The following is a 20842-nucleotide window of genomic DNA, read 5'->3' as shown; positions in this document are numbered from 1 at the left end:
CCCGCGCTGCCACAAGGCTTGATTTCCGACGCTTCTGATTGGTCTGCTCAGACCCAGCGTCCAATCATCTGGTAGGTCACTGTGAGCCAAGCGCCTGAGGCTGGGCGGATAGGCTGTGGTTCTCTACACTGCAAGGTCGGGGTTGGAATGGATGTCTGGGAGTGAAGATGGCAATAGAATGAGACAAGACCTGTGAGCTCCCAAGATTGAGGAAAGTGGAGGATGGGCAGAGCCTAAATGTGATCCGCTCTTTCTGGCGTGGTAGACCTAACTGACCTTCCTTGTGCAAGACTTGAGTGGAATTCCTATTTTACCTCCCAAATAATGTAATGAACGCTTACACTTTTAGATATGTCTGTGTAGTAGACTTGGTTTCTTTAAAAACTTGTTATGATATGTAAACATGCTTTTATTTTTCTTGATTTTTCGAGACAAGGTTTCTCTGTATAGCCCTGGCTGTCCTGGAACTCACTCTGTAGACCAGGCTGGCCTCAGAAATCCGCCTGCCTCTGCCTCCCAAGTGCTGGGATTAAAGGCGAGCGTCACCACTGCACAGCCAGGCTTTTGTTTTAATTCCAGGTGTGCGACATGGGGCTGTCCAGATTATCCACAGCTGCAGACTTTTGACTTGTGCGTTTTCTGGCAGGGGTTTGATTCTGCCCGATGCAGATAGTTTAATTCTGGGGACTGTGAAGAGGGTATAAATGCCAGAGGCCAGCGAGTGCTCTGGAGAATAGAAGGGGTGCTTGCTCTGAAGAAGACAGCGTCATTCCGCCTGATGGTTCCTGCTCCTGCCCCTGCTCTTGCTAATGGTCGAGAGAAAAGAAACTAGAAGTTGGAGATGACCTGACTAGACAAAGATTGGACTTGACCCCCCCCCCCCCCAATTCAGCAGGAAGTAGTTTAAAGAGACCTATGGCTTCTTTCCCTCTAACCTTCTTTTTTTCCTACCTGGTGCTGCTGGAAGGAATAAGAATCTGAAGAGAGGTATAGAAAAACGCAAATAAAATAGCTAAACCAAATATGCCAACGTGAAGCGATATAAAAGGAAGAAGTCGCCCTTATGCCCAAGGCTGAGTCTCTTTGTGCCTGTTTGTATTAAGATGTTTAAAACTTGGGCTGGGAAGTGCAGGCCTTCTTGTTGCTATGGAGACTGGGGGCAGCAGGCTCATAATAAGTTCACAGACTACTCAAGCAATTTAGGGGAGCCTGTCTCAAAATGAAATACAGACACGAATACAATTTTACTGCTGCTGTCTTTGGAGTGAACAAAAGAAAAATAAATAAAACTGGGACTGTAGCTCAGCAGTGAGCTCCAAGTTCAATGTCCAATTCTGTAAAGAAAGTACCATATATTAAAGTTTTCTAAGTGTCAGAGTTCATACTACATTTTGTTGTTGTTGTTGTTTGAGACAGGGTTTCTCTGTATAGCCCTTGCTGTCCTAGAACTCACTCTCTAGACCAGGCTGGCCTCGAACTCGAACTCAGAAATCCGCCTGCCTCTGCCTCCCAGGTGCTGGGATTAAAGGTGTGCACCACCACCGCTTCATACTACATTTTCAAATGACTTTTTAAGGAAAGGCAAATTAGTATCTATCAAATGCTCTCTCCTGCCAACCTTCCTGTTTTTAACTTTGATCCCATGCCTTTCCATGGCATTGGTTGCATTTCAGCTATGTAGGTCCCATACATTTGAGTCCAAAGGCTAACGCAATACCATGTTCTTTTGTTCCACCACTGGGCTGGACACTTCTGTGTGTATAACTGCAGTATGGAGTTGGGAGTTTCTCAGTCTCTGTCACTGTGTTATTATGCTGTTTCACATTCCTCTGACCCAGAACGTTCTTTAGACAGGCAGGGTAGCTGCATAGGAGACTGAAGTGATCTTGAGAAGGAAAGGGCCCCCTTGTGATTTTTCAGACTCTCTGGTTGACATCCAGGAATTTCAACGTAATTTACTTGACCACCTGCAGAAAACTGTACTGCTTCTCTGAGAGAACAGCTTAGAAGAGATTGTTAAAGAGTAGCCGATGCTTTTCCTTGCCTAAGCCCTCCCTTTCAACCTGCAAGCTGCACAATATACCTACGCAGTCTCCTCTTCCAGGACAGAGGTCTTTGGATAAACTCAAGCATACCAGCGCGTACAACCTTCCTACCATCTAAACTTAGTCCTGGATGAGGTAGCTTCAAGCCCCTCCCCCATCACACTGATTGACATTGCTAGGGTACTTGGCGAGCTTCCTCAGCCAATGCTGTCACCTCAGTCTCTTCAAGCCTGCCTTGTCTTTTTGTTTAAAAAATAAACTCAATTTTTTTTTCCTCACCCTGCTGTACAGAGATCCTTTCTTGGGAATGCCAAGGGTCTGGGTGCCACTGAGTGCTGGAAGAAGAGTCCCCAGGCTGTACTGCCCAGGGCCACACTGACTTGCCTTCCTTACGTCTGCTAACCAGGTCCTTCACTGCTGCCGCGTTTCTCTTAGTCTTGTAACCAGACTGGGTGTCTCTAAGCTATGCAGCCAACCCTTTCCACCCTTTCAGTGATGACCTTAATTCAAACAAGTCCTGGGGACTGCCAGGTGTTCCTGTATCTGCCCCTAGAGTATTCTGAAGTTATGTCTTCCCACTCCCAGACAATCCATGACCCTTTCGAACACGTTACTTCATACTACCCTAGTAGGAATAAAGTGACATCTGTGTTAACAGTGTAAATCTTTAACAGAAACCCCTCATTTTACCACTGTCTTAGTCAGGGTTTCTATTCCTGCACAAACATCATGACCAAGAAACAAGTTGGGGAGGAAAGGGTTTATTCAGCTTACACTTCCATATTGCTGTTCATCACCAAGGAAGTCAGGACTGGAACTCACGCAGGTCAGAAAGCAGGAGCTGATGCAGAGGACATGGAGAGATGTTCTTTACTGGCTTGCTTCTCCTGGTTTGCTCAGCCTGCTCTCTTATAGAACCCAAGACTATCAGTCAAGAGGTGGCACCACCCACAAGGGGCCTTTCCCCCTTGATCACTAATTGAGAAAATGCCTTACAGTTGGATCTCATGGAGGCATTTCCTCAACTGAAGCTCCTTTCTCTGTGATAACTCCAGCTGTGTCAAGTTGACACAAAACTAGCCAGTACAACCACAGTCAAAATGATTGCAATTTGCCTCGTAACTTAGGCTTTGAGAAATTCTTCCCTACCCCTTGTTTGCTGGATGACAGCTTTATGTTACAAATCTTAGAATTTGCTTTGTTCTTCTAAGCATTTAACATACTGGATTGCAGCTTTTAGAATCCAGTGATGTAGTTTTCCTGACTCAGCTTGCAGTCTGGCCTTTCCCGTTATAGGTACTGCTTTCTTTTTTTTCTTTTTCTTTTTCTCTTTTCTTCCTTTTCTTTCCTTTCTTTTCTTTCTTTCTTTCTTTCTTTCTTTCTTTCTTTCTTTCTTTCTTTCTTTCTTTCTTTCTTCCTTCCTTCCTTCCTTCCTTCCTTTCTTTCTTTCTTTCTTTTTTTTTTTCAAATTCAGGCCCCAGAGAGTCTGTCTCTGAGCTCTCATTGTTCCTGTTTTCTTTGTTTTTATTACTGTGCCACTGCCATCTGGAGGGTTAATCTTAAGTATTCTAAAGTGAGCTTAATCATCTTTGGTTCCTCTTTTAATCTGTATACGTTTTAGAAAGTTTATTAAAAAAAAAAAAGAGTCTATCAGGCAGGGCAGTACCTCCTTTGATTCCAGCACGTGAGAGGGAACGGTAGGAAGATTGGGAGCTCAAGTCGTTCTAGGGCAGGCACATAGCAAGTTTAGTGCCACACTGGGCTCCATGAAACGCTGTCTTCAGCCAAAGCAAACCACACTGTTCTGCTGAAGCTTTGTCCTGGGCAGCAACAAATCTATTTTTGTCTCAGTGTTTGAATTTCATCCTTCTCCTCTTGTATTTAAATCTCTTGGTCTCTGGTGGGACAGAGGGGGCAAACTCCTTACAACACAGGCTGGCCTTGAATTTGTGTCCCAGCTGTTTCCAGAGTTCTTGGGGCAATATCTGGGCTCCCAAAAATCTCAACAAACTAAGCTCAGCCACCTGTACTCATTATATCCATTAATGAAATCGTGAAAAGCAGAGAAAAGAGGATTCATTCACTGCTACCACATTGGGAAGAGGAACAAATACAGGGATCTAGAAGCCTTCCAAGTCTGTCTTCATGAGTACTGACATATATATATATATATATATATATATATATATATATATATATATAGCTAAACTATACCGGTCAAGGTATGGTTCTACCATGGTTTAATCTCTGATCTGTGTGGTCCAGCAAGTTCTCAGAACCGTTTGAAGTTTCCTGGAAGGCAGTTTTTGACTCTGGTGTGCACTGTGGGCTGCAGCCTTTTCCTAGCTTGGGACTTCTAAAAGAAACTTTATTCTTTGGTATCCATCATTTCAATAGTCTGATAGACTAAGGAGATGCGCAGTCTCCCCTTAGAGCATCTCCACTCCTGTCTAGCATTTACACACAGTTACTTCAATCTACAGAGTGCTAGATTACAGGTATTTTCTACTTATCAGGCTTAATTTCTTTGACAATGATCTATCTTGCTGATTTCAAAAGAAGTAGGTTTTGTTTTGTCTTAATATTTCAGCTCTTCCAGATAAGTGATTTGTCTTATTACTGGTTTGTACCTTAAACTTGATCCATTCCTTCCTCCTTTTCCTGCTTTCTGCATCAGCTTAAATTGAATCATTAGCTACTTAACCCTCTTGTCTCAGTGACAAGTGTCTATTGCTGTGAAGACACCACAACAAAGGCAGCTTGTAGAAGAAAGTGTTTATTGGGGGCTTACAGTTTTAAAGGGTTCTTAGAAACCATGAGCATCCGTGACAGGAAGCATTCCAGCAGGGCATGCATGACACTGCAACAATAGTCGACACCTGTATCCTTAGGGGCAAGTAGGAGGTCGGGGCCGGGGAGGAGTGGGGAATCACATTCACTAGGAAAGGTGAACGTTCAAAACCTCAGAGGCTGTCCCCAGTGATACACCTCCAATAAGGCCATACACTCTAATTTTTCTCAAATAGTTCCATCAATTGGGGACCAAGTGTTCAAGTTTGTAAACCTATGTGGACCATTTCCATCCAAACCATCAAACCTTCCACATCTCCAGAATAATCTATTGGCTTTCTCACAGGTATCATTTCTGATTTAATAGGTTAATATATATATATATATATATATATATATATATATATAAGCTTTTGCTGTAATTTAATATTTATATATAAATATATATATAATTGCACACACACACACACACATACACCTGTATATATACACCTGTATATATATACACCTGCTTATAGAAAGCAAGTTTTATACTTATTTTGTAACTATTTTCTGATGTAGGAAAGCATAGACTTCCTGATTGGGCCTAAGAACATTGGACAGAAGTTTTTAAGAGAAACACATGGGAAACATCTGGGCCTCTACCCTCTGAGGGTTCCATAACTCAGTCTATGAAATAAGCTGACATCAGGCATATTAAAGGGAACAGTTACTTAAAGTTGGCTTATACGTAGACTATTATGTAGACTATTACAAGAAAGAAAAGAGAATATCCTAAAACTCAGATTTGCAAGCTTATACCCTCAAGGGAAGGAAGAGGCAGGGGATACAGGTAACTACTTTCAGGGAAAGAAGAGGAGATGATTACAAGTGTGGCCAGAGACCTTTTTGTGCCTGAGTATTGGGAATTGAACTTGTCTCCTCACCCTTTCAAGTGAAACACTTTACAAACTGAGCTATCTCACCAGATCCCTCATACACCATTATTGGCATGATTATCTCAGTATGTCAAGGTCCCACTTCAGAGATAGATGCTGGACTTTGTATCATGGCAGGAAAGGACAACAGCATTTGCCAGGCAAAGTGACAGCAATATATTTGTTTCCAATGTCATTGCCTGCTTGGTTGGCACAGCTTCTTTCCTCTTCCTTTGTGTCCTAATTAGAGCTGCTATTCCTGCAATGAAACACCATGACCAAAATGCAAGTTGGGGAGAAAGGGTTTATTTTGCTTACACCTCCATATTGCTGTTCTTCATTGAAAGAAGTCTGGACAGGATCTCAAACAGGTCAGAAACCTGGAGGCAGGAAGGAGCTGTGCAGCAGCCATGGAGGAATGCTACTTACTGTCTTTCTCATCATATTTTGCTGGCCCTGCTTTATTACAGAACCAGGACCACAGTGGTAGTGATGGCACCACCTACCTCCCCTATCAATCACTAATTAGAAAAATGCCTTACAACCAGATCTTATGGGGTCCTTTTTTCTATTGGATACCTAGAAGTCATTAAAGACATTTGCATATTTAACACATTAAAACATTTACATAGAATATTCAAACCATTAAACAAAATATGCATCACACATGAAAATAAAGTATGCCACATAGACAATAAAGAGAACATCAAAATGAGAACACTGTGCAGCAGGGTAGTAGTGGTGCACAGCTTTAATCCTGGCACTCAGGAGGCAGAGGAAGGTGGATCTCTGGGTTCAAGGCTGCCTGGTCCACAAAATGAGTTCCAGGACAGCCAAGGCTACGCAGAGAAACCCTGTCTCAAACAACTAAAAGAAAAGGAAAAAACAACAAACAAACAAACAAACAAACAACCCCCCCCCAAAAAAAAACCTGTGTGCAATGCTGCTGGTTAAAAAAAATAAATAAATAAAATTCATTTTTCTACTATATTAAAAACCACAATAGACGCAATGGGAGAAAAAGCTTAGTGGTTAAGAACACTTGTTCTTGCAGAGACCCCTGGGTGGTTGTTCCTTGCGCCCACACTTCCAGGACATGCACACAGTACACATACTGAGATGTGGGAAAACTGCTAACACAGAAAAATAAACATATCTAAAACAAACAAACAAAACCTAGAATTGAACAAAAAGACAGACCACTTTGAAAAAAAACAAATGATACAAGCAATCTATTCCCAGGAATATTAAAATAGCCAACAATCATAAAGCCAACAAATATAAAATCTGAGTTAAAAATAACTGACATTATTCTACATCCTTCAGACTCAATAAAAATGAATGAGCCCACACGCTAAGCAGGGGAAGCTGAAACTGACACTTCTGGAAGTTGAGCTGTTCTTAGAATAAATATGTCATTTAGTAAATGCAAAATATACTTTATAGTTAGCAGTATGAGATCCTACTTGTTGCATCATATTAACAAATGGATGAGCACAATACTTTATGTGAAATACTAAAAAAAAGTTAACTAAAAAAAAAAAAAAAAACATTAAAACAAGCAATACCCAACTTTTTTTTAAAAAACAAAACAAAACACCCACAACCAACCAAATAATTGTTTAAGACAGCCTCTGACTCTATAGCCCAGACTAGCCTGAATTCAGGATCCAAACTACTTTGGCCTCCTGTGTACTTGAGATAACAGGCCAATGCCTCAGACACTTGGTTTTCTAATTTTTTGTTGAAAGAGGACAACAAAGTTAAATTCAGGGCCAGAAGACACTCAGAGTAAGAGGAACTTGCCGCCAAGCCTGATGACTTTAACTAGTCTCCTGGACTCAAGTAGTGGAAGAGAACCAATTTCAAGTTGCCCCTCAACTTCCAGACAATCCCCCCACCCCCAATAATTTAAAAACTGAGCTCAGAATAAGGGAGCCCAGCAAATCACGGTGTGGGGCGTTAACTCTAGCTCTTTGGAGGAAGGAGGATCAATGCAGGGACAAAAGTGGCTACTTAGCAAAAATCAATAAAGGCTTCAAGAGCTGCCTGTGAACATTGCAGTACATGGGAGATAACCACTTCCTCACAAAACCAAGCCTCCAAGCACCTAGCATTCCTGTAAGGAACAGTCTTGGTGGGCTTGAATTAAAAAAACTCTATTGCAGCCGGGCGTGGTGGCGTTCGCCTTTAATTCCAGCACTGCAGAGGCAGGCGGATTTCTTAGTTCAAGGCCAGCCTGGTCTAGAGTGAGTTCAAGGACAGTCAGGGCTACACTGAGAAACCGGTCTCGGGCCCCCCCCCCCCCCCTAAAAAAACAAAACAAAAAAAACTCTATTGCATGTGAACCCTTGCTGCAGCCCACTCTTACTGATCAAGCACCTGAGTTCTCATCCTCATTGGCAAAATAGGACCTTATCTGGTTGAGGCACCCAGGCCATTGCACTACCATACCATAGAGAGCTTATCCACCACACCTGGAGAGGGTAGCGCCTCCCAGGGCTAACAAGGCTGTTTTCCCAGAATCTCAGGGAAATAAAACTAGAAACTAGACTGACCCAAATTGTCAGTTTACTGGGGGAAATTAATAATGCCTAAATCCCACCAGGCTTGTACCCAAATGCAGTTGTTATAGTGTGAAACAAGTGTCAGGCTCTTTGAGTTATGTTGGTGGCTCTGAAAAGAGCCGTTGGGTTATTTATAGAAGAAGCCTCCAACTGTTCACTTTTTCTTGGGCGCTGCCTTCTTGGGCTTAGCTGGGGTCTTTGGCTTTGTCACTTTCGCCTTGGAAGCCTTAGGCTTCACTGCCTTCGCCTTGGCAGGGCTTTTGGCTACCTTCTTGGCCTTCACCACCTTCGGCTTCTTGGGGCTCTTGGAAGTCTTCTTGGAAACTGCAGGCTTCTTGGGCTTCTTCGGAGTCTTGACAGTCTTCTTAGCTGCAGCCCCAGCAGTCTTCTTAGGTTTCTTAGCAGCCCCGGATGCTTTCGCCTTCACTGACACCTTGGTGGTGATGGCCTTGGACTCAGCCTTCTTGTTCAGCTTAAAAGAGCCAGCAGCGCCGGTGCCCTTGGTCTGCACCAGTGTGCCTTTATTCACCAGGCTTTTCAGCCCCAGTTTGATGCGGCTGTTGTTCTTCTCCACATCGTATCCCGCCGCAGCCAGCGACTTCTTGAGCGCGGCCAAGGACACGCCACTGCGCTCTTTGGAAGAAGAAACTGCCTGCACGATGAGCTCCGACACCGAAGGTCCCGCGGGCTTCTTCCGAGGAGCGGCAGCTTTTGCCGGCTTCTTGGTCTTCTTTGCAGCAGCAGGTTTCTCCGTGGCAGTAGAAGCAGCCTGAGCGACTGGCGCCGTCTCCGACATGGTTGCTGATGAATAAACAACAGCTATACCCAAGACGAAGAAAAGAAGTAGAAAGACAAGGCCCCTGCACGGAGTATTTATAGAGCAGTGCTGTGCTGTGATTGGTGAATGCTAACGCCCGCCCCCTGGACCCTAAGGCCCCGCCTCCCGTGCGCCTGTCTGCCTGCAAGATTTCAGAAACTAACTCCTTTGCGATTCCACCGACCTAGCTTCGTGTTTTTGCAGGTAGAGGAGGCGGCCTCAAAACTTCTCCGGCTGGCTGCTTGAGGTGGAATTTCAACCACAGCAGATTCTCCTTGTACTCTCCTGTTTTATCATCAGAAAGTGGTAGATGCCTATCAAAAAGGAGCTCAACTAGTGAAAGGTGGCTGTAAATTAGTCAATTAAAACCCAGAAAGCCAGCTTGTGGGCCTTCTCTGCGGGTTTCAGTATTGATTCTTGGCAGTAATGGGAGCAATGTATCGTTACTTTATATTTTAGTTATGCAAGAGGCTTAGTGTTCTTTTAAGGAGTGTCAGCTTGCGACAGTGATTTCATATTGTGAGCCAGTAGTGGCTCAAATAAAAAGAGAAAAGGCAGGACACGACTTTTCCCAGGATATGCAAGTACACAATAGCTCTGGGAAAGTCTTGCCCATTTTTTTTTTTAAAGAATTTAAAAGTGCAATCCTAACATGGTATGACGATTTCTATAGTTTATAGTTAAAAAATTGTTTTCGAACGTATCAGTGATATCTGGCCAAAAATGCGTGAAAGTATTTTGAAAATTCAAGCTCCAAATGCAAGAACTCAAAGCATCCATACAAGTACAGCCATTTAATGAAGAAATGCTCAGAATAACCCGAGTCAGACGTCTGTACTTTTACTCCCATGTTTCTCTCCATTTCTTTACAGTGTGGGTTGCAACAAAATGGAGACTTTCCACGCAAATGAAGAGTTCTAAATCTGCTGTTTTAGTGGCTATTTACGAAAGGCAGTAAACCAATCAAAAGGTAGAATCTGGCCTACTCTCCTTCAATGTAGAAGTCACATTGTTACATTTCAATAATGAAGATAACAAGATTGTTCTCTATTCTTCAATGCCACTAAGTCCAAGCTGCAATGTGTTTGGAAGCAGATGTGCTGTAGAAGATAACAGTCACTGGAATTTTATTCCATTTACTTTAAAACACACACATACAAAAATAAGTACCGCGGCAGACTACCTTAGCCTCAACTGCAGTTCTTAAACATAAACCAATCAGAGTCTTAAACGTCACAGATAACCAGTATTTTCATCCAATCACTATCCTTTGCATACTATAAATAGTAGTTCTGAACTCACCATCTCCAAGTGCTCACCAGCTTGCTTTCTAGTTTTTGCTATGGCTCGTACTAAGCAGACCGCTCGCAAGTCCACCGGCGGCAAGGCCCCGCGCAAGCAGCTAGCCACCAAAGCCGCCCGCAAGAGCGCCCCGGCCACCGGCGGCGTGAAGAAGCCTCACCGCTACCGTCCCGGCACCGTGGCGCTGCGCGAGATCCGGCGCTACCAGAAGTCGACCGAGCTGCTGATCCGCAAGCTGCCGTTCCAGCGCCTGGTGCGCGAGATCGCGCAGGACTTCAAGACCGACCTGCGCTTCCAGAGCTCGGCCGTCATGGCTCTGCAGGAGGCCTGTGAGGCCTACCTTGTGGGTCTGTTTGAGGACACCAACCTGTGCGCCATCCACGCCAAGCGTGTCACCATCATGCCCAAGGACATCCAACTGGCCCGCCGCATCCGCGGGGAGAGGGCGTAATTGTACAGTTCCGTACAGTTCTACGGAATTAACCAAAGGCTCTTTTCAGAGCCACACACGATTTCAAGTAAAATGGCTGTAATTTACTCCATCCTTAAACGAACCTATATATTCCCTAGTGTCTATAACGGTGGATATTCCCCAAAACTTGAGTTTATAACAGCCCAAAGTTGATATCAAGTACAAAATAGGTCAACTGATTGTCTGGTTTTACCCGTGGAATATGCGTAAAGTGTACAGGTCGGATCTCTGACGTGACCTACTCGCAGGCTTTCGGTCCTTATAGGGCTCCGATCCAGAGAGGGGTCTGTGATGTCACTTTTCCCGCCGTCCGGCTTTCGGGGCGGGGCTGATGGGCGAGATATGTGACATCACTTTCCCGCCGGCGCGCTTTCTGGTCGTGACTGAGGGGCGGAATTTGTGAAGTCACTTTCCCGCCGGCGGGCTTTTGCGTCTTTCCCGGCATGGCTGAGAGGAGGGATCAGTGATGTCGCTTTCCCGCCGGCGCGCTTTCGGGTCTTGGCTGAGGGGCGGGGTTTGTGATGTCATTTTCCCGCCGGCGCGCTTTCGGGGCATGGTTGATGGGAGGGATTTGTGACGTCACTTTCCCGCCCGGGCGCTTTCGGTTCTTTCCCGCCAGGTCTTATTGGCGGGGTTTATGACGTCACCGTCCGGCGGGCGGGTTTTCGTTTGTGTGATTCTGTTGGGGGTGGGAGATCAAGGCCAAGCAGCTATATAAAGGACCGACTCTCAGCTCTGACTCCATTTTCCATTCTTCCTAAGACATGTCGGGTCGCGGCAAGGGAGGAAAAGGCCTGGGCAAAGGCGGCGCTAAGCGCCACCGTAAGGTTCTCCGCGATAACATCCAGGGCATCACCAAGCCCGCCATCCGCCGCCTGGCCCGGCGCGGGGGAGTGAAGCGCATCTCCGGCCTCATCTACGAGGAGACCCGCGGTGTGCTGAAGGTGTTCCTGGAGAACGTGATCCGCGACGCCGTCACCTACACGGAGCACGCCAAGCGCAAGACCGTCACCGCCATGGACGTGGTCTACGCGCTCAAGCGCCAGGGCCGCACCCTCTACGGATTCGGCGGCTAAGACTTTTTTAATTTGTATTTTCTAACCAAAGGCCCTTCTCAGGGCCGCCCACATTCCCTGAAAAAGCGCTGTAATACTGAACCACCTAACAGCTTGGGCATCTCAGAATATAGAGAAATTGAGTAAATAAACCTTGAGTGCCTTTGGAGAATTGTAAGGTCAAGTTTGCACCATTTTCTTGGAAAAGAAATACTGCCTTATTAAGTGTGCGCAGCTAAACTCTGTTCCTTGAGGAAAGCCTGAGTGAGGGATAGGAAAGCAGTTAAGCATGGTTCTCATCTAACCACATTAAAAACGTCTGTAAGTCCGGGCGGGGTTCAAGTAAAGTCCATGTAAGGCAGAACTAAACATTCCTCATAATTCTCAACCATTTGCCCTGAGATGTGGCCTTTTTGCCAACAATGCAATGGCAAAAATTGTTTTTTGTTTTGTTTTGTTTCTCTTTCTCAGAACAGGCAGAGTCCCAGCGGATTCATGTCTTAACATGGTGATTACACAACTAAGATAAATGGCATTGTATTTGAGAACTCTAATGCCGTGTAAGTATAGTAGCTTCCATTTCATGACCCCCTTTACAGCTTCACCCCGTGGCCAAGGTTGGTAAAGGCAGGGGTGTTCTTGGAATAGCTTCCTGTAGTCTGATTTTTGTTAATGTGATTGGCCAGTGTAGGCAGATTGAGGAAAGCTGCTACAATTTTGGGGTGAAGCAGTGACAGTTTGAGAGCACAGGTGAAGGGGATGTGAGCTCACTTTGTGACTGAAAATAGGAAAATAACTTTTCCTGCAATGAATGGCCTAGACAACTTGATCCTTCACCCAAGTTCTAGCATTACTGTTTACCACCACACCCAGCTTGCTGGCACTTTTTTGCCTTCCTCCTCCATCTTCATCTTCTTGTGGTTTTGTTGTCTATGTATTTTTTCTTTCGATTGTCTTTATTTTAGTCATCATTTAAAAAGGAGAGTTTTGAACCTCATCCTGTCGCTATTAGCTAGGTCTAAGTATCTCTCCTTGATTTGGGAATTCCTGTTTTCCAACCGTGAATTTCTGGTAGAAAAATGAACTATTCAGCATAGCTTCATCTTAAACTAATGCATATAATTCATGGATAATACATCCTGGAAAGTTTCAGGAGGAGAGCAGACAGAAGAACAAGAAAATGTGATCTCTCTTGATGGTGATTGATCATTTTATCCCTCCTCTAAATTCCTTTGGGAGGTATTTCTTTGCTATTAGGTAATGTGCCAGCCGCTCCCTGAGGCCAGCAGAAAACAATGGATTCTCATGAGCAGTAAATGTCATGTAGATGCAGATCTTGGATCGCAGTAATCACGTGGGCCTTTAAGGTGGCTTGGCCTTTTTCCAAAATATTCCTAACATATATATCTCCTTGGTGGACCTCTACTGTGGATAGGAACCTCTCACTTTTCCTTACATTACCAATTGTCATTCCTAATTGAGGAATTAATTATGGCAGCACCATAGTGTGGCTTTTGCCTGGGGATGTGCATAAAATGATTCATGATGTATATTCACTTTAAAAACCCTTCATATAGGTCATGAATTTAAGATGAGACTGGGCTACATAGTAAGTTCCAGGCTAACATGATTTATATACCAAGACAAAAGAACTCAGTGACATGATTTATCTGATAAAGTTGCTGCCAAGCTTGAAGACCTGAATTTAAGCTCTTGGAGCTAGAAGGAGAGACTCAATTTTCCTAAGTTATCCTCTGATACCCACACGTATGCTTTCGTATGTGTACACTAACACACACACAAGATCACAAAATAATTTTTTAAATGTAAAATTTAAAAGATAAAAGAAGAGTGAACAGATGGTTCGGTGGTTAAGAGCACTGGCTGCTCTTCCAGAGGACCTACATTTGATTCCTAGCACCCGCACCCGCACCCGCACCCACATGGTGTCTCAAAATCTCTTGTAACTGCAGTCCCAGGAGTCCCAGTTCCCACTGCTGGTCTCTGAGTACCAATCATAAAAGAGGCACAGAAATACATGTAGGCAAACCATCTAAAACAATAATATTAAAAAAAGTCAAGTATAACTAGTAAAATGTCATGGAACACTCCCAAAGCAAACTACAGTACTTGGAAGAATCTGAATTTGTGTTCCTAGGCCATGAGCATTCATATTTAGCTCTCAAGTAAAACATCTCTTAATTCTATTTGAAATGAGAACTGTGTTTTTTAAGGCAGCACTATTTATTGTGACTAGTATGGTAACTCAGAATTACTTGAGCAAAATTCTAATTCTGCTGGGATGTTGAGTGGCAAGAAGCAGACACTGTTATAGATTTTGACACTGCAGCAAGATGGTTGGTTCTAGCATCTCAAGCAGGCCATGGAGTTATATTTGAACATAAACTATTTTACAGTACCTATGCGTTATAGCAGGAAGAAAAGTGTTTTAACAAAGAGGCTACAGAAAAGAGAGTTAATCACAAATGCCTGAATAGTTCTACCCTGTGCTATTAACAACAATTGTGTATTTTTTTTAGTGTTCCATTGTTAACAAGATGCAGTTCTAGGGCTGATGAAAGGGTCCAAGAACTAAGAGTATATAACACATACTGGCATATACTATCATTTCTGAGTCTCTGAATGGCACAGAACATATGCTGACTTCTGCATCCATTTCTGGAGTACTGGGATGACAGCTGTTGGTCAGTGTGTAGTGTGTTGGCTAAAACTTCGTTTTGGATGTAAATCAGTTTGTTTCTTCACGCTACAAATGTTACACTACATTGTGTTTTATGCCATTAATCTCATTTAGTTTCACTATTTAGTCGACTGTCAAAATTCATGGGAACAGAATTAAAGACCCATACCACTATATGAAAATGTTGAAGCCCTGTACATGGTGTCAGTGGTATATACAAAATAACCTGTATTACACATCCTTACATTTTATATTATCCTGGCATTACCTGTAGTAATTAATACGATGTAGATTTTATGTCAATATTTGTTTTAATGAACTGTTTGAAAGGGCTGGTCAAGAAAACATCATGTGTATCAAAGCTTCACTCTTTACTCAATTGTTTTTACCTCCAGGACCCGATGAGCCTGTTTCTTTAGTAAATTCTCATCTGGATGGTTACCTTTGTTCACCTACCCAAGGTTATTTTCAGGCGGTGGTAATGAGTCGTTGAACCTAGAGGTTCTAACACCTTTCCCCAAAATTCCAGGTTTTCAAGACTGTTTAACCGTCCTTGAACCAATCCTGAGAAAAGAGCCTTGAAGTGTCCTACTTTTAACAATTTGTACAAGGTGAGGCTGTACTTTGTGCACAAATTCAGCCTGGAGGGGTGGGGGTGGGGAATCTCAACTATGCTGACTATCCACAGCCTGAGTTAAAGCTGAAGCTATTAGTGAGGGCCGCTGCCAGTGTGGGGGAAGGGTGAGGGAGCAAAATGCACAGCTTTTTAAGGAATTCAGTGAGTGGTCCTGAAAAGGACCTTTTGTAACAGTTAAGAAAATCGCTTTAGTCCCTTAACCCCCGAATCCGTAGAGGGTGCGGCCCTGGCGCTTGAGCGCGTAGACCACGTCCATGGCGGTGACGGTCTTGCGCTTGGCGTGCTCCGTGTAGGTGACGGCGTCGCGGATCACGTTCTCCAGGAACACCTTCAGCACACCGCGGGTCTCCTCGTAGATGAGGCCGGAGATGCGCTTCACTCCCCCGCGCCGGGCCAGGCGGCGGATGGCGGGCTTGGTGATGCCCTGGATGTTGTCGCGCAGCACTTTGCGATGGCGCTTAGCGCCACCTTTGCCCAGGCCTTTTCCTCCCTTGCCGCGACCAGACATAGTTAAATTCTTACAAGCTTTCAGTAGGAAGCTGGTGAACTAAGAATTCGCTGTGTTATTATAGGCTCTTATCGGACCTGGTTGAGAACTTCAAGTGGGCGGGGACCAAAGGCTTCTTTTGCTCAGCCCATTTCAGGGCGGTGACTCTGGAGTACTGTATAGGGCACATGCAGACATGGAGTCTCTCAGGTTTCCCCAGATTTGAGTATACTGCTTTTATTATATGTTATATTGTTCTATAAGGATTTTAGCAAGGAGTTACATTTTTATGGACCAGTACCTGGAGGATTAAAACAAATACCCCTGTAAAGTATTTAGGTTTAAAACATCTTTTTAAAAAATTCAACAGGTGCCAAAAGACCATGTGATTATTGTTTCTTAAAACCTAAAAATTCAAATGTGAAAGATACTTTTAAAAATAAATTACAAGAGAATTTTTTTAATAGAAATTGAAATAGAATCGGTATAAGTAGAATTTATTAAAATTCTACTTGTCAACATAGGTCAAGCCCCTTTGCCTAGTCATATAGATGCACTTGGCTATTCCCTGTCTGGAATCCATTCATTGCTGGTTTGGATTGCTATATTTTTTATTAGAGCGGGAAAACTGCATGATGCTTGTATTCTATTTTGCCACCCCTACACAGTGTATGCTCTCGTTCAAAGTAATGAATTCAGAGATATTGGAACTGGTCATTTTCCTGTTCCCCCTTTATACTTATAAAACTTGTCTGATAATGGTGCCCACAGTTTGTTTGCTTGGGTACTACATTAGAAGAGATTGTTTCAAAGAAGTACTACATAAATATTTTTACCTGTTACTATTTGTGCTGGATAGTTTTATTCCAACTTGACACAAACTAGAGCCATCATACAGGAGGAACCTCATTTGAAAAAATTCCTCCATAAAATGAATCTGTAGACAAATCAGTAGAGGATTTCTTAATTAGTGCCTTATGAGGGAAGGGTCCTGCACATTGTAGGTGGTGCGGTTCCTGGGCTGGTGGGCCTGTGTTCTACAGGAAAACAGGCTGGGGGGAGGGTCAACATAGAGCAAGTCTGTAAGCAGCACCTTTCCATGGCCTTTGCAACCAGCTCCTGCCTCCAGGTTCCTTCCCTGATTGATTTCCTATTCCTCACCTCCTTCAGTGATGAACAGTGATGCAGAACTGTAAGCCTAATAAACCCTTTCCTGCCTGAGTTGCTTTTGATAGTAGTGTTTTATCACAGCAATAGAAACCCCAAATAAACACTATTTTAATACTCTTCCTAGAAGTATTTCCTTATCAGGTTATTATTTCCAACACACTATCAGTATCACCAAATGTGTATAAGGATTACATTTTATTACAGCATGTAATGAAGTATAGTGACAGATCTTGTTTTGTATTTCATGGGTGAAGATTTAAGAACTGTTGGTCCATTTCCCAAGGTGAATTAACAATCACAATGCAGCCATGCTACAGCTCAGTTTATGAATTTCCATTCACTTATTTTGCATATGTTTAATTTTACTAAGACACTCTGAATACTCGGAAGTTGCCTCTCCCAGTCAACACTGTAAGGCCCACTGCTAACTTCTGTCTTTCTGTGCTCTTTTTCTTTCCATTTTCTATTTCTAGTCCATCTTCTCCTTCTTCCTCCTCCTCCTCCCCCCACTTCTTTTCCTCCTCCTCCCACTTCTCTTCCCCTTCTTCCTTTTTCCCTGAAAGATCCTTGCTATGTAACCCTAGATGGAAGTTGCAATTCTCTGGCCTCAGTCTCCTCAGCTAAGTAGCAGGTTTGTGCCACTGTGTATGATTTTTATTGTTAAAACTTGTAATCTAAACAGCAGATCTTAAAACTTGACTTCCAAGTTGTCTTTAAGAGCCTTGAACTTTCATACAAATATCCATAACAAAACTGTTTTCTTCAAGAGTACTAGCTGTAAACATTATCATGTGCCTGATATCATTCTGTGTGCAGTTCCTGGAGGATAGAAATCATGTTTACTATAGATCTCAAATGCATACTATCTGTTTAATTACATATATATAGCAAGGTAAAACTTCACAGTTAGACCCTCCACCTGGGCTTTAGGATGGATTTGGCAAAAACATATTTTTTTTTATATAACTTACAAGTTATATAATACAAAGCTATAAGTTACCATAAAGAAAGACCCAATTTTTTAAAAAAGTGTTTTTATTCCAAGTGGAGTGCAGAGAGGAAGGTATAGTAGAACACTAAAGGAAGATCAATATTATTTTAGCAAAATTTGAAAATCAGTTTATTTGTGTTTTGTTTTTGTTTTTCCTGCTCTATAGAGAGAATAGGGGGATATTAGACCATACTACTTCCTAAGAACAAAAACAACAACAAATCCTTAAAAGATTTTTAAGTACATGGTGATAATTTATAAACTGAGCAGAGTCTATGCAATTAAGTGATGCTAAGTAAGATGTAATTTCAGAAGCTTGTTTGAGTTATTTAAAATTTTTATTAAAAAACAATATATAGCTCAGAAAAATTGAAACTATGCATTGGAATATATTCTAATGATAATCATAAAAGATAGATGGTGTAGATTCCAATTTCAAATGGAAAAAAAGATTCATCTGAGATGGCCTAGTAGGCACTTATGATAGAATCTGAGCCTGTGCAAGCTTCCCACACAGTGACTACTATCTGCTGCTGCAGACTATCCACTACTGAGGTCTCTCAAAGAAGATGCACGATTTTATTATTTATTAAGATATTATTATATTTGTTATATTATGAAATTCTATTAAATCTTCAAATAAATGACTGAATGTAGAATCCAGGTTTTAAATGCATGCTTCTAGTAAGGACAATGAGGCAAGAAGAGCCAGACCCTTGAAGACTGCTCATCTGATTCTTACAGAAAAATAGCAAGTTTGCTGCCTTTCAGCAAACTGTACCTAAAACACTACTTTGTTACAGAGGAGAGTAATATATATATAATTTATTCATAACAGCTAAGCAGGGGACATGAATGCCAGCACAGCAAAAACCAAATGTTTAGATATTGGGCATTCAAGGGACATCATGACCATAAGACACCATATGTGGATGACATATCGTTGCCAGGCAGAGCTATCTACAGCAGCCTCTAGGAAATCAAATACCTAGACATATACCTTTTCTTCCTTTTTGTTTGGTTTGGTTTGTTTAATAGGTAAGCTAAGCAAGTGTGATACCTTTTGACCTGGACCCCAGTCTCTTCTAATATCAAGACAAGGTCTTACTAAACTACCAAGGCTGTCTTTGAACTCATTCTGTAACAAAGGGGACTTCAAACTTGTGATCCTGCTGCCCCACTTAATCTATGGAAGAGTATCAGGGAGTGCAGATGTGATTTAAAATAAATTATCATTTTGTAAGCCAGGTTTTAATGTCATTGTTGTATTTGCTATTATTATCCCTGGAAAATATATCCACACGAATCACCCACAAGTTAAATCTTGGTAGTTTGTTGTCTATTCACATTCCCGATATAGGCAGTGTTACATGTAAGAAAGTAGTGGGAAAGGGATGGGAGCCAATGTCTGGAGTGAGAGGTTGTGTAGAGAGGCCTCTGTAGTTTAAAGTTCAGAAATATAGTGAAAAAATTTACAAAAACTAAAAATTTCTGACGATTGCTTGAAATATCCCAGCATAATGTAAATTGTATTTAACTTGAAATACTACTTTTCAGCATCTATTAAAACATAGAAAACAAAATTTTTTAAGTTTTGTACTAGATTTCAATGAGTAACAGCAAAAACAGTAAACATTGCACAAGCTTCAGGACAGACAAGTGTTGGAACCAGAAATATGTGAACAAAAGACACCTGGATATGACCTGTAGTGGAAATTACACAAGAGAGCACAAATATATAGCACGAAAACAAAAACAAAAAAAGACAAAACCCAAGAACAGACCAAAAAGGAATCAAGACAGGCAATGCTTATGACATAAAGCCTGACAGTCCATTACTTTTGGCCACTTATTGTAATATGTAAATTACTGTTTAATTTAAAGGCAGTTTCCAGGACATGAGCTCAAATACCAGCAACAACTGAAGTGAGAACTGATGCCTACTGAAGAAAGCAACAGTATACTTTGTAACTAGATAAATCTTTGAAAAACAAAGTTTCCAAGACAGTAGAAAAGTAACAGCTGCTTTTACAGAAACTGTGGGTGGCTCTGAAAAGAGCCTTTGGGTTCCAGTTTGCACTTTGTTTCGTTTAAGCCCTCTCCCCACGAATGCGGCGGGCGAGCTGGATGTCCTTGGGCATGATGGTGACACGCTTGGCGTGGATGGCGCACAGGTTGGTGTCCTCAAACAGACCCACAAGGTAGGCCTCGCTCGCCTCCTGCAGAGCCATGACGGCCGAGCTCTGGAAGCGCAGGTCGGTCTTGAAGTCCTGCGCGATCTCGCGCACCAGGCGCTGGAACGGCAGCTTGCGGATCAGCAGCTCGGTCGACTTCTGGTAGCGCCGGATCTCGCGCAGCGCCACGGTGCCGGGACGGTAGCGGTGAGGCTTCTTCACGCCGCCGGTGGCCGGGGCGCTCTTGCGGGCGGCCTTGGTGGCCAGCTGCTTGCGCGGGGCCTTGCCGCCGGTGGACTTGCGAGCGGTCTGCTTAGTACGAGCCATGACTTTAACAAGGGAAAATAGACTGACACTATAGTGAGCTGCAAGGCGCTGTCCACCTTTTATACAATCAGACTATCCGCTATTGGACCGAAGAACATTCAAAGGGCCCGCGCTTTGTTGGGATTGGTCAGCCTCTGCTTCTAAATCCTGGTTAAAAAGCTTTCAGAACATGCACACTCTCCGCCTCTCTTCCCCTCCATCTTTGCTATCACTTTAATTTTACACTGTAGTGTATATAACTCCTGTGAACAGAAATTTTACATAAGAAAGTTTTACATAATTTTACTTACATACATACATCAAATTGTCTCAAGCTTTGAAAACTCAATTCAGGTAATCAAACAAGTGAACATAGAAATTTAAAGTAGGTTTTGTGAGCTTTGCAAGACC

General features: G+C 42.9%; 5 protein-coding genes across 5 annotated transcripts; 2 read left to right on the top strand and 3 right to left on the bottom strand.

Moving 5' to 3' along the window:
* Positions 1-8419: 8419 nt before the first annotated feature.
* On the bottom strand, positions 8420-9164 carry H1f1 (H1.1 linker histone, cluster member). The gene has a single exon (NM_030609.3). It carries the CDS (start codon positions 9113-9115, stop codon positions 8474-8476), a length of 642 nt encoding a protein of 213 aa, NP_085112.1. The 5' UTR covers positions 9116-9164; the 3' UTR covers positions 8420-8473.
* A 1281-nt stretch (positions 9165-10445) lies between these two features.
* Positions 10446-10947, top strand: H3c1 (H3 clustered histone 1). The gene has a single exon (NM_013550.5). It carries the CDS (start codon positions 10479-10481, stop codon positions 10887-10889), a length of 411 nt encoding a protein of 136 aa, NP_038578.2. The 5' UTR covers positions 10446-10478; the 3' UTR covers positions 10890-10947.
* Positions 10948-11582: 635 nt separating this feature from the next.
* Positions 11583-12037, top strand: H4c1 (H4 clustered histone 1). The gene has a single exon (NM_178192.2). It carries the CDS (start codon positions 11675-11677, stop codon positions 11984-11986), a length of 312 nt encoding a protein of 103 aa, NP_835499.1. The 5' UTR covers positions 11583-11674; the 3' UTR covers positions 11987-12037.
* Positions 12038-15445: 3408 nt separating this feature from the next.
* H4c2 (H4 clustered histone 2) lies at positions 15446-15895 on the bottom strand. Its single transcript, NM_178193.2, has one exon. It carries the CDS (start codon positions 15809-15811, stop codon positions 15500-15502), a length of 312 nt encoding a protein of 103 aa, NP_835500.1. The 5' UTR covers positions 15812-15895; the 3' UTR covers positions 15446-15499.
* Positions 15896-19991: 4096 nt separating this feature from the next.
* H3c2 (H3 clustered histone 2) lies at positions 19992-20487 on the bottom strand. Its single transcript, NM_178203.3, has one exon. It carries the CDS (start codon positions 20450-20452, stop codon positions 20042-20044), a length of 411 nt encoding a protein of 136 aa, NP_835510.1. The 5' UTR covers positions 20453-20487; the 3' UTR covers positions 19992-20041.
* Between the last annotated feature and the right edge of the window lie 355 nt (positions 20488-20842).

Source organism: Mus musculus, chromosome 13 (assembly GCF_000001635.26).
Source record: "Mus musculus strain C57BL/6J chromosome 13, GRCm38.p6 C57BL/6J".
Taxonomy (NCBI): Eukaryota; Metazoa; Chordata; class Mammalia; order Rodentia; family Muridae; genus Mus; species Mus musculus.
Note: the sequence above shows the minus strand (reverse complement) of the source record. Positions and strands in the feature narration are given on the sequence as shown.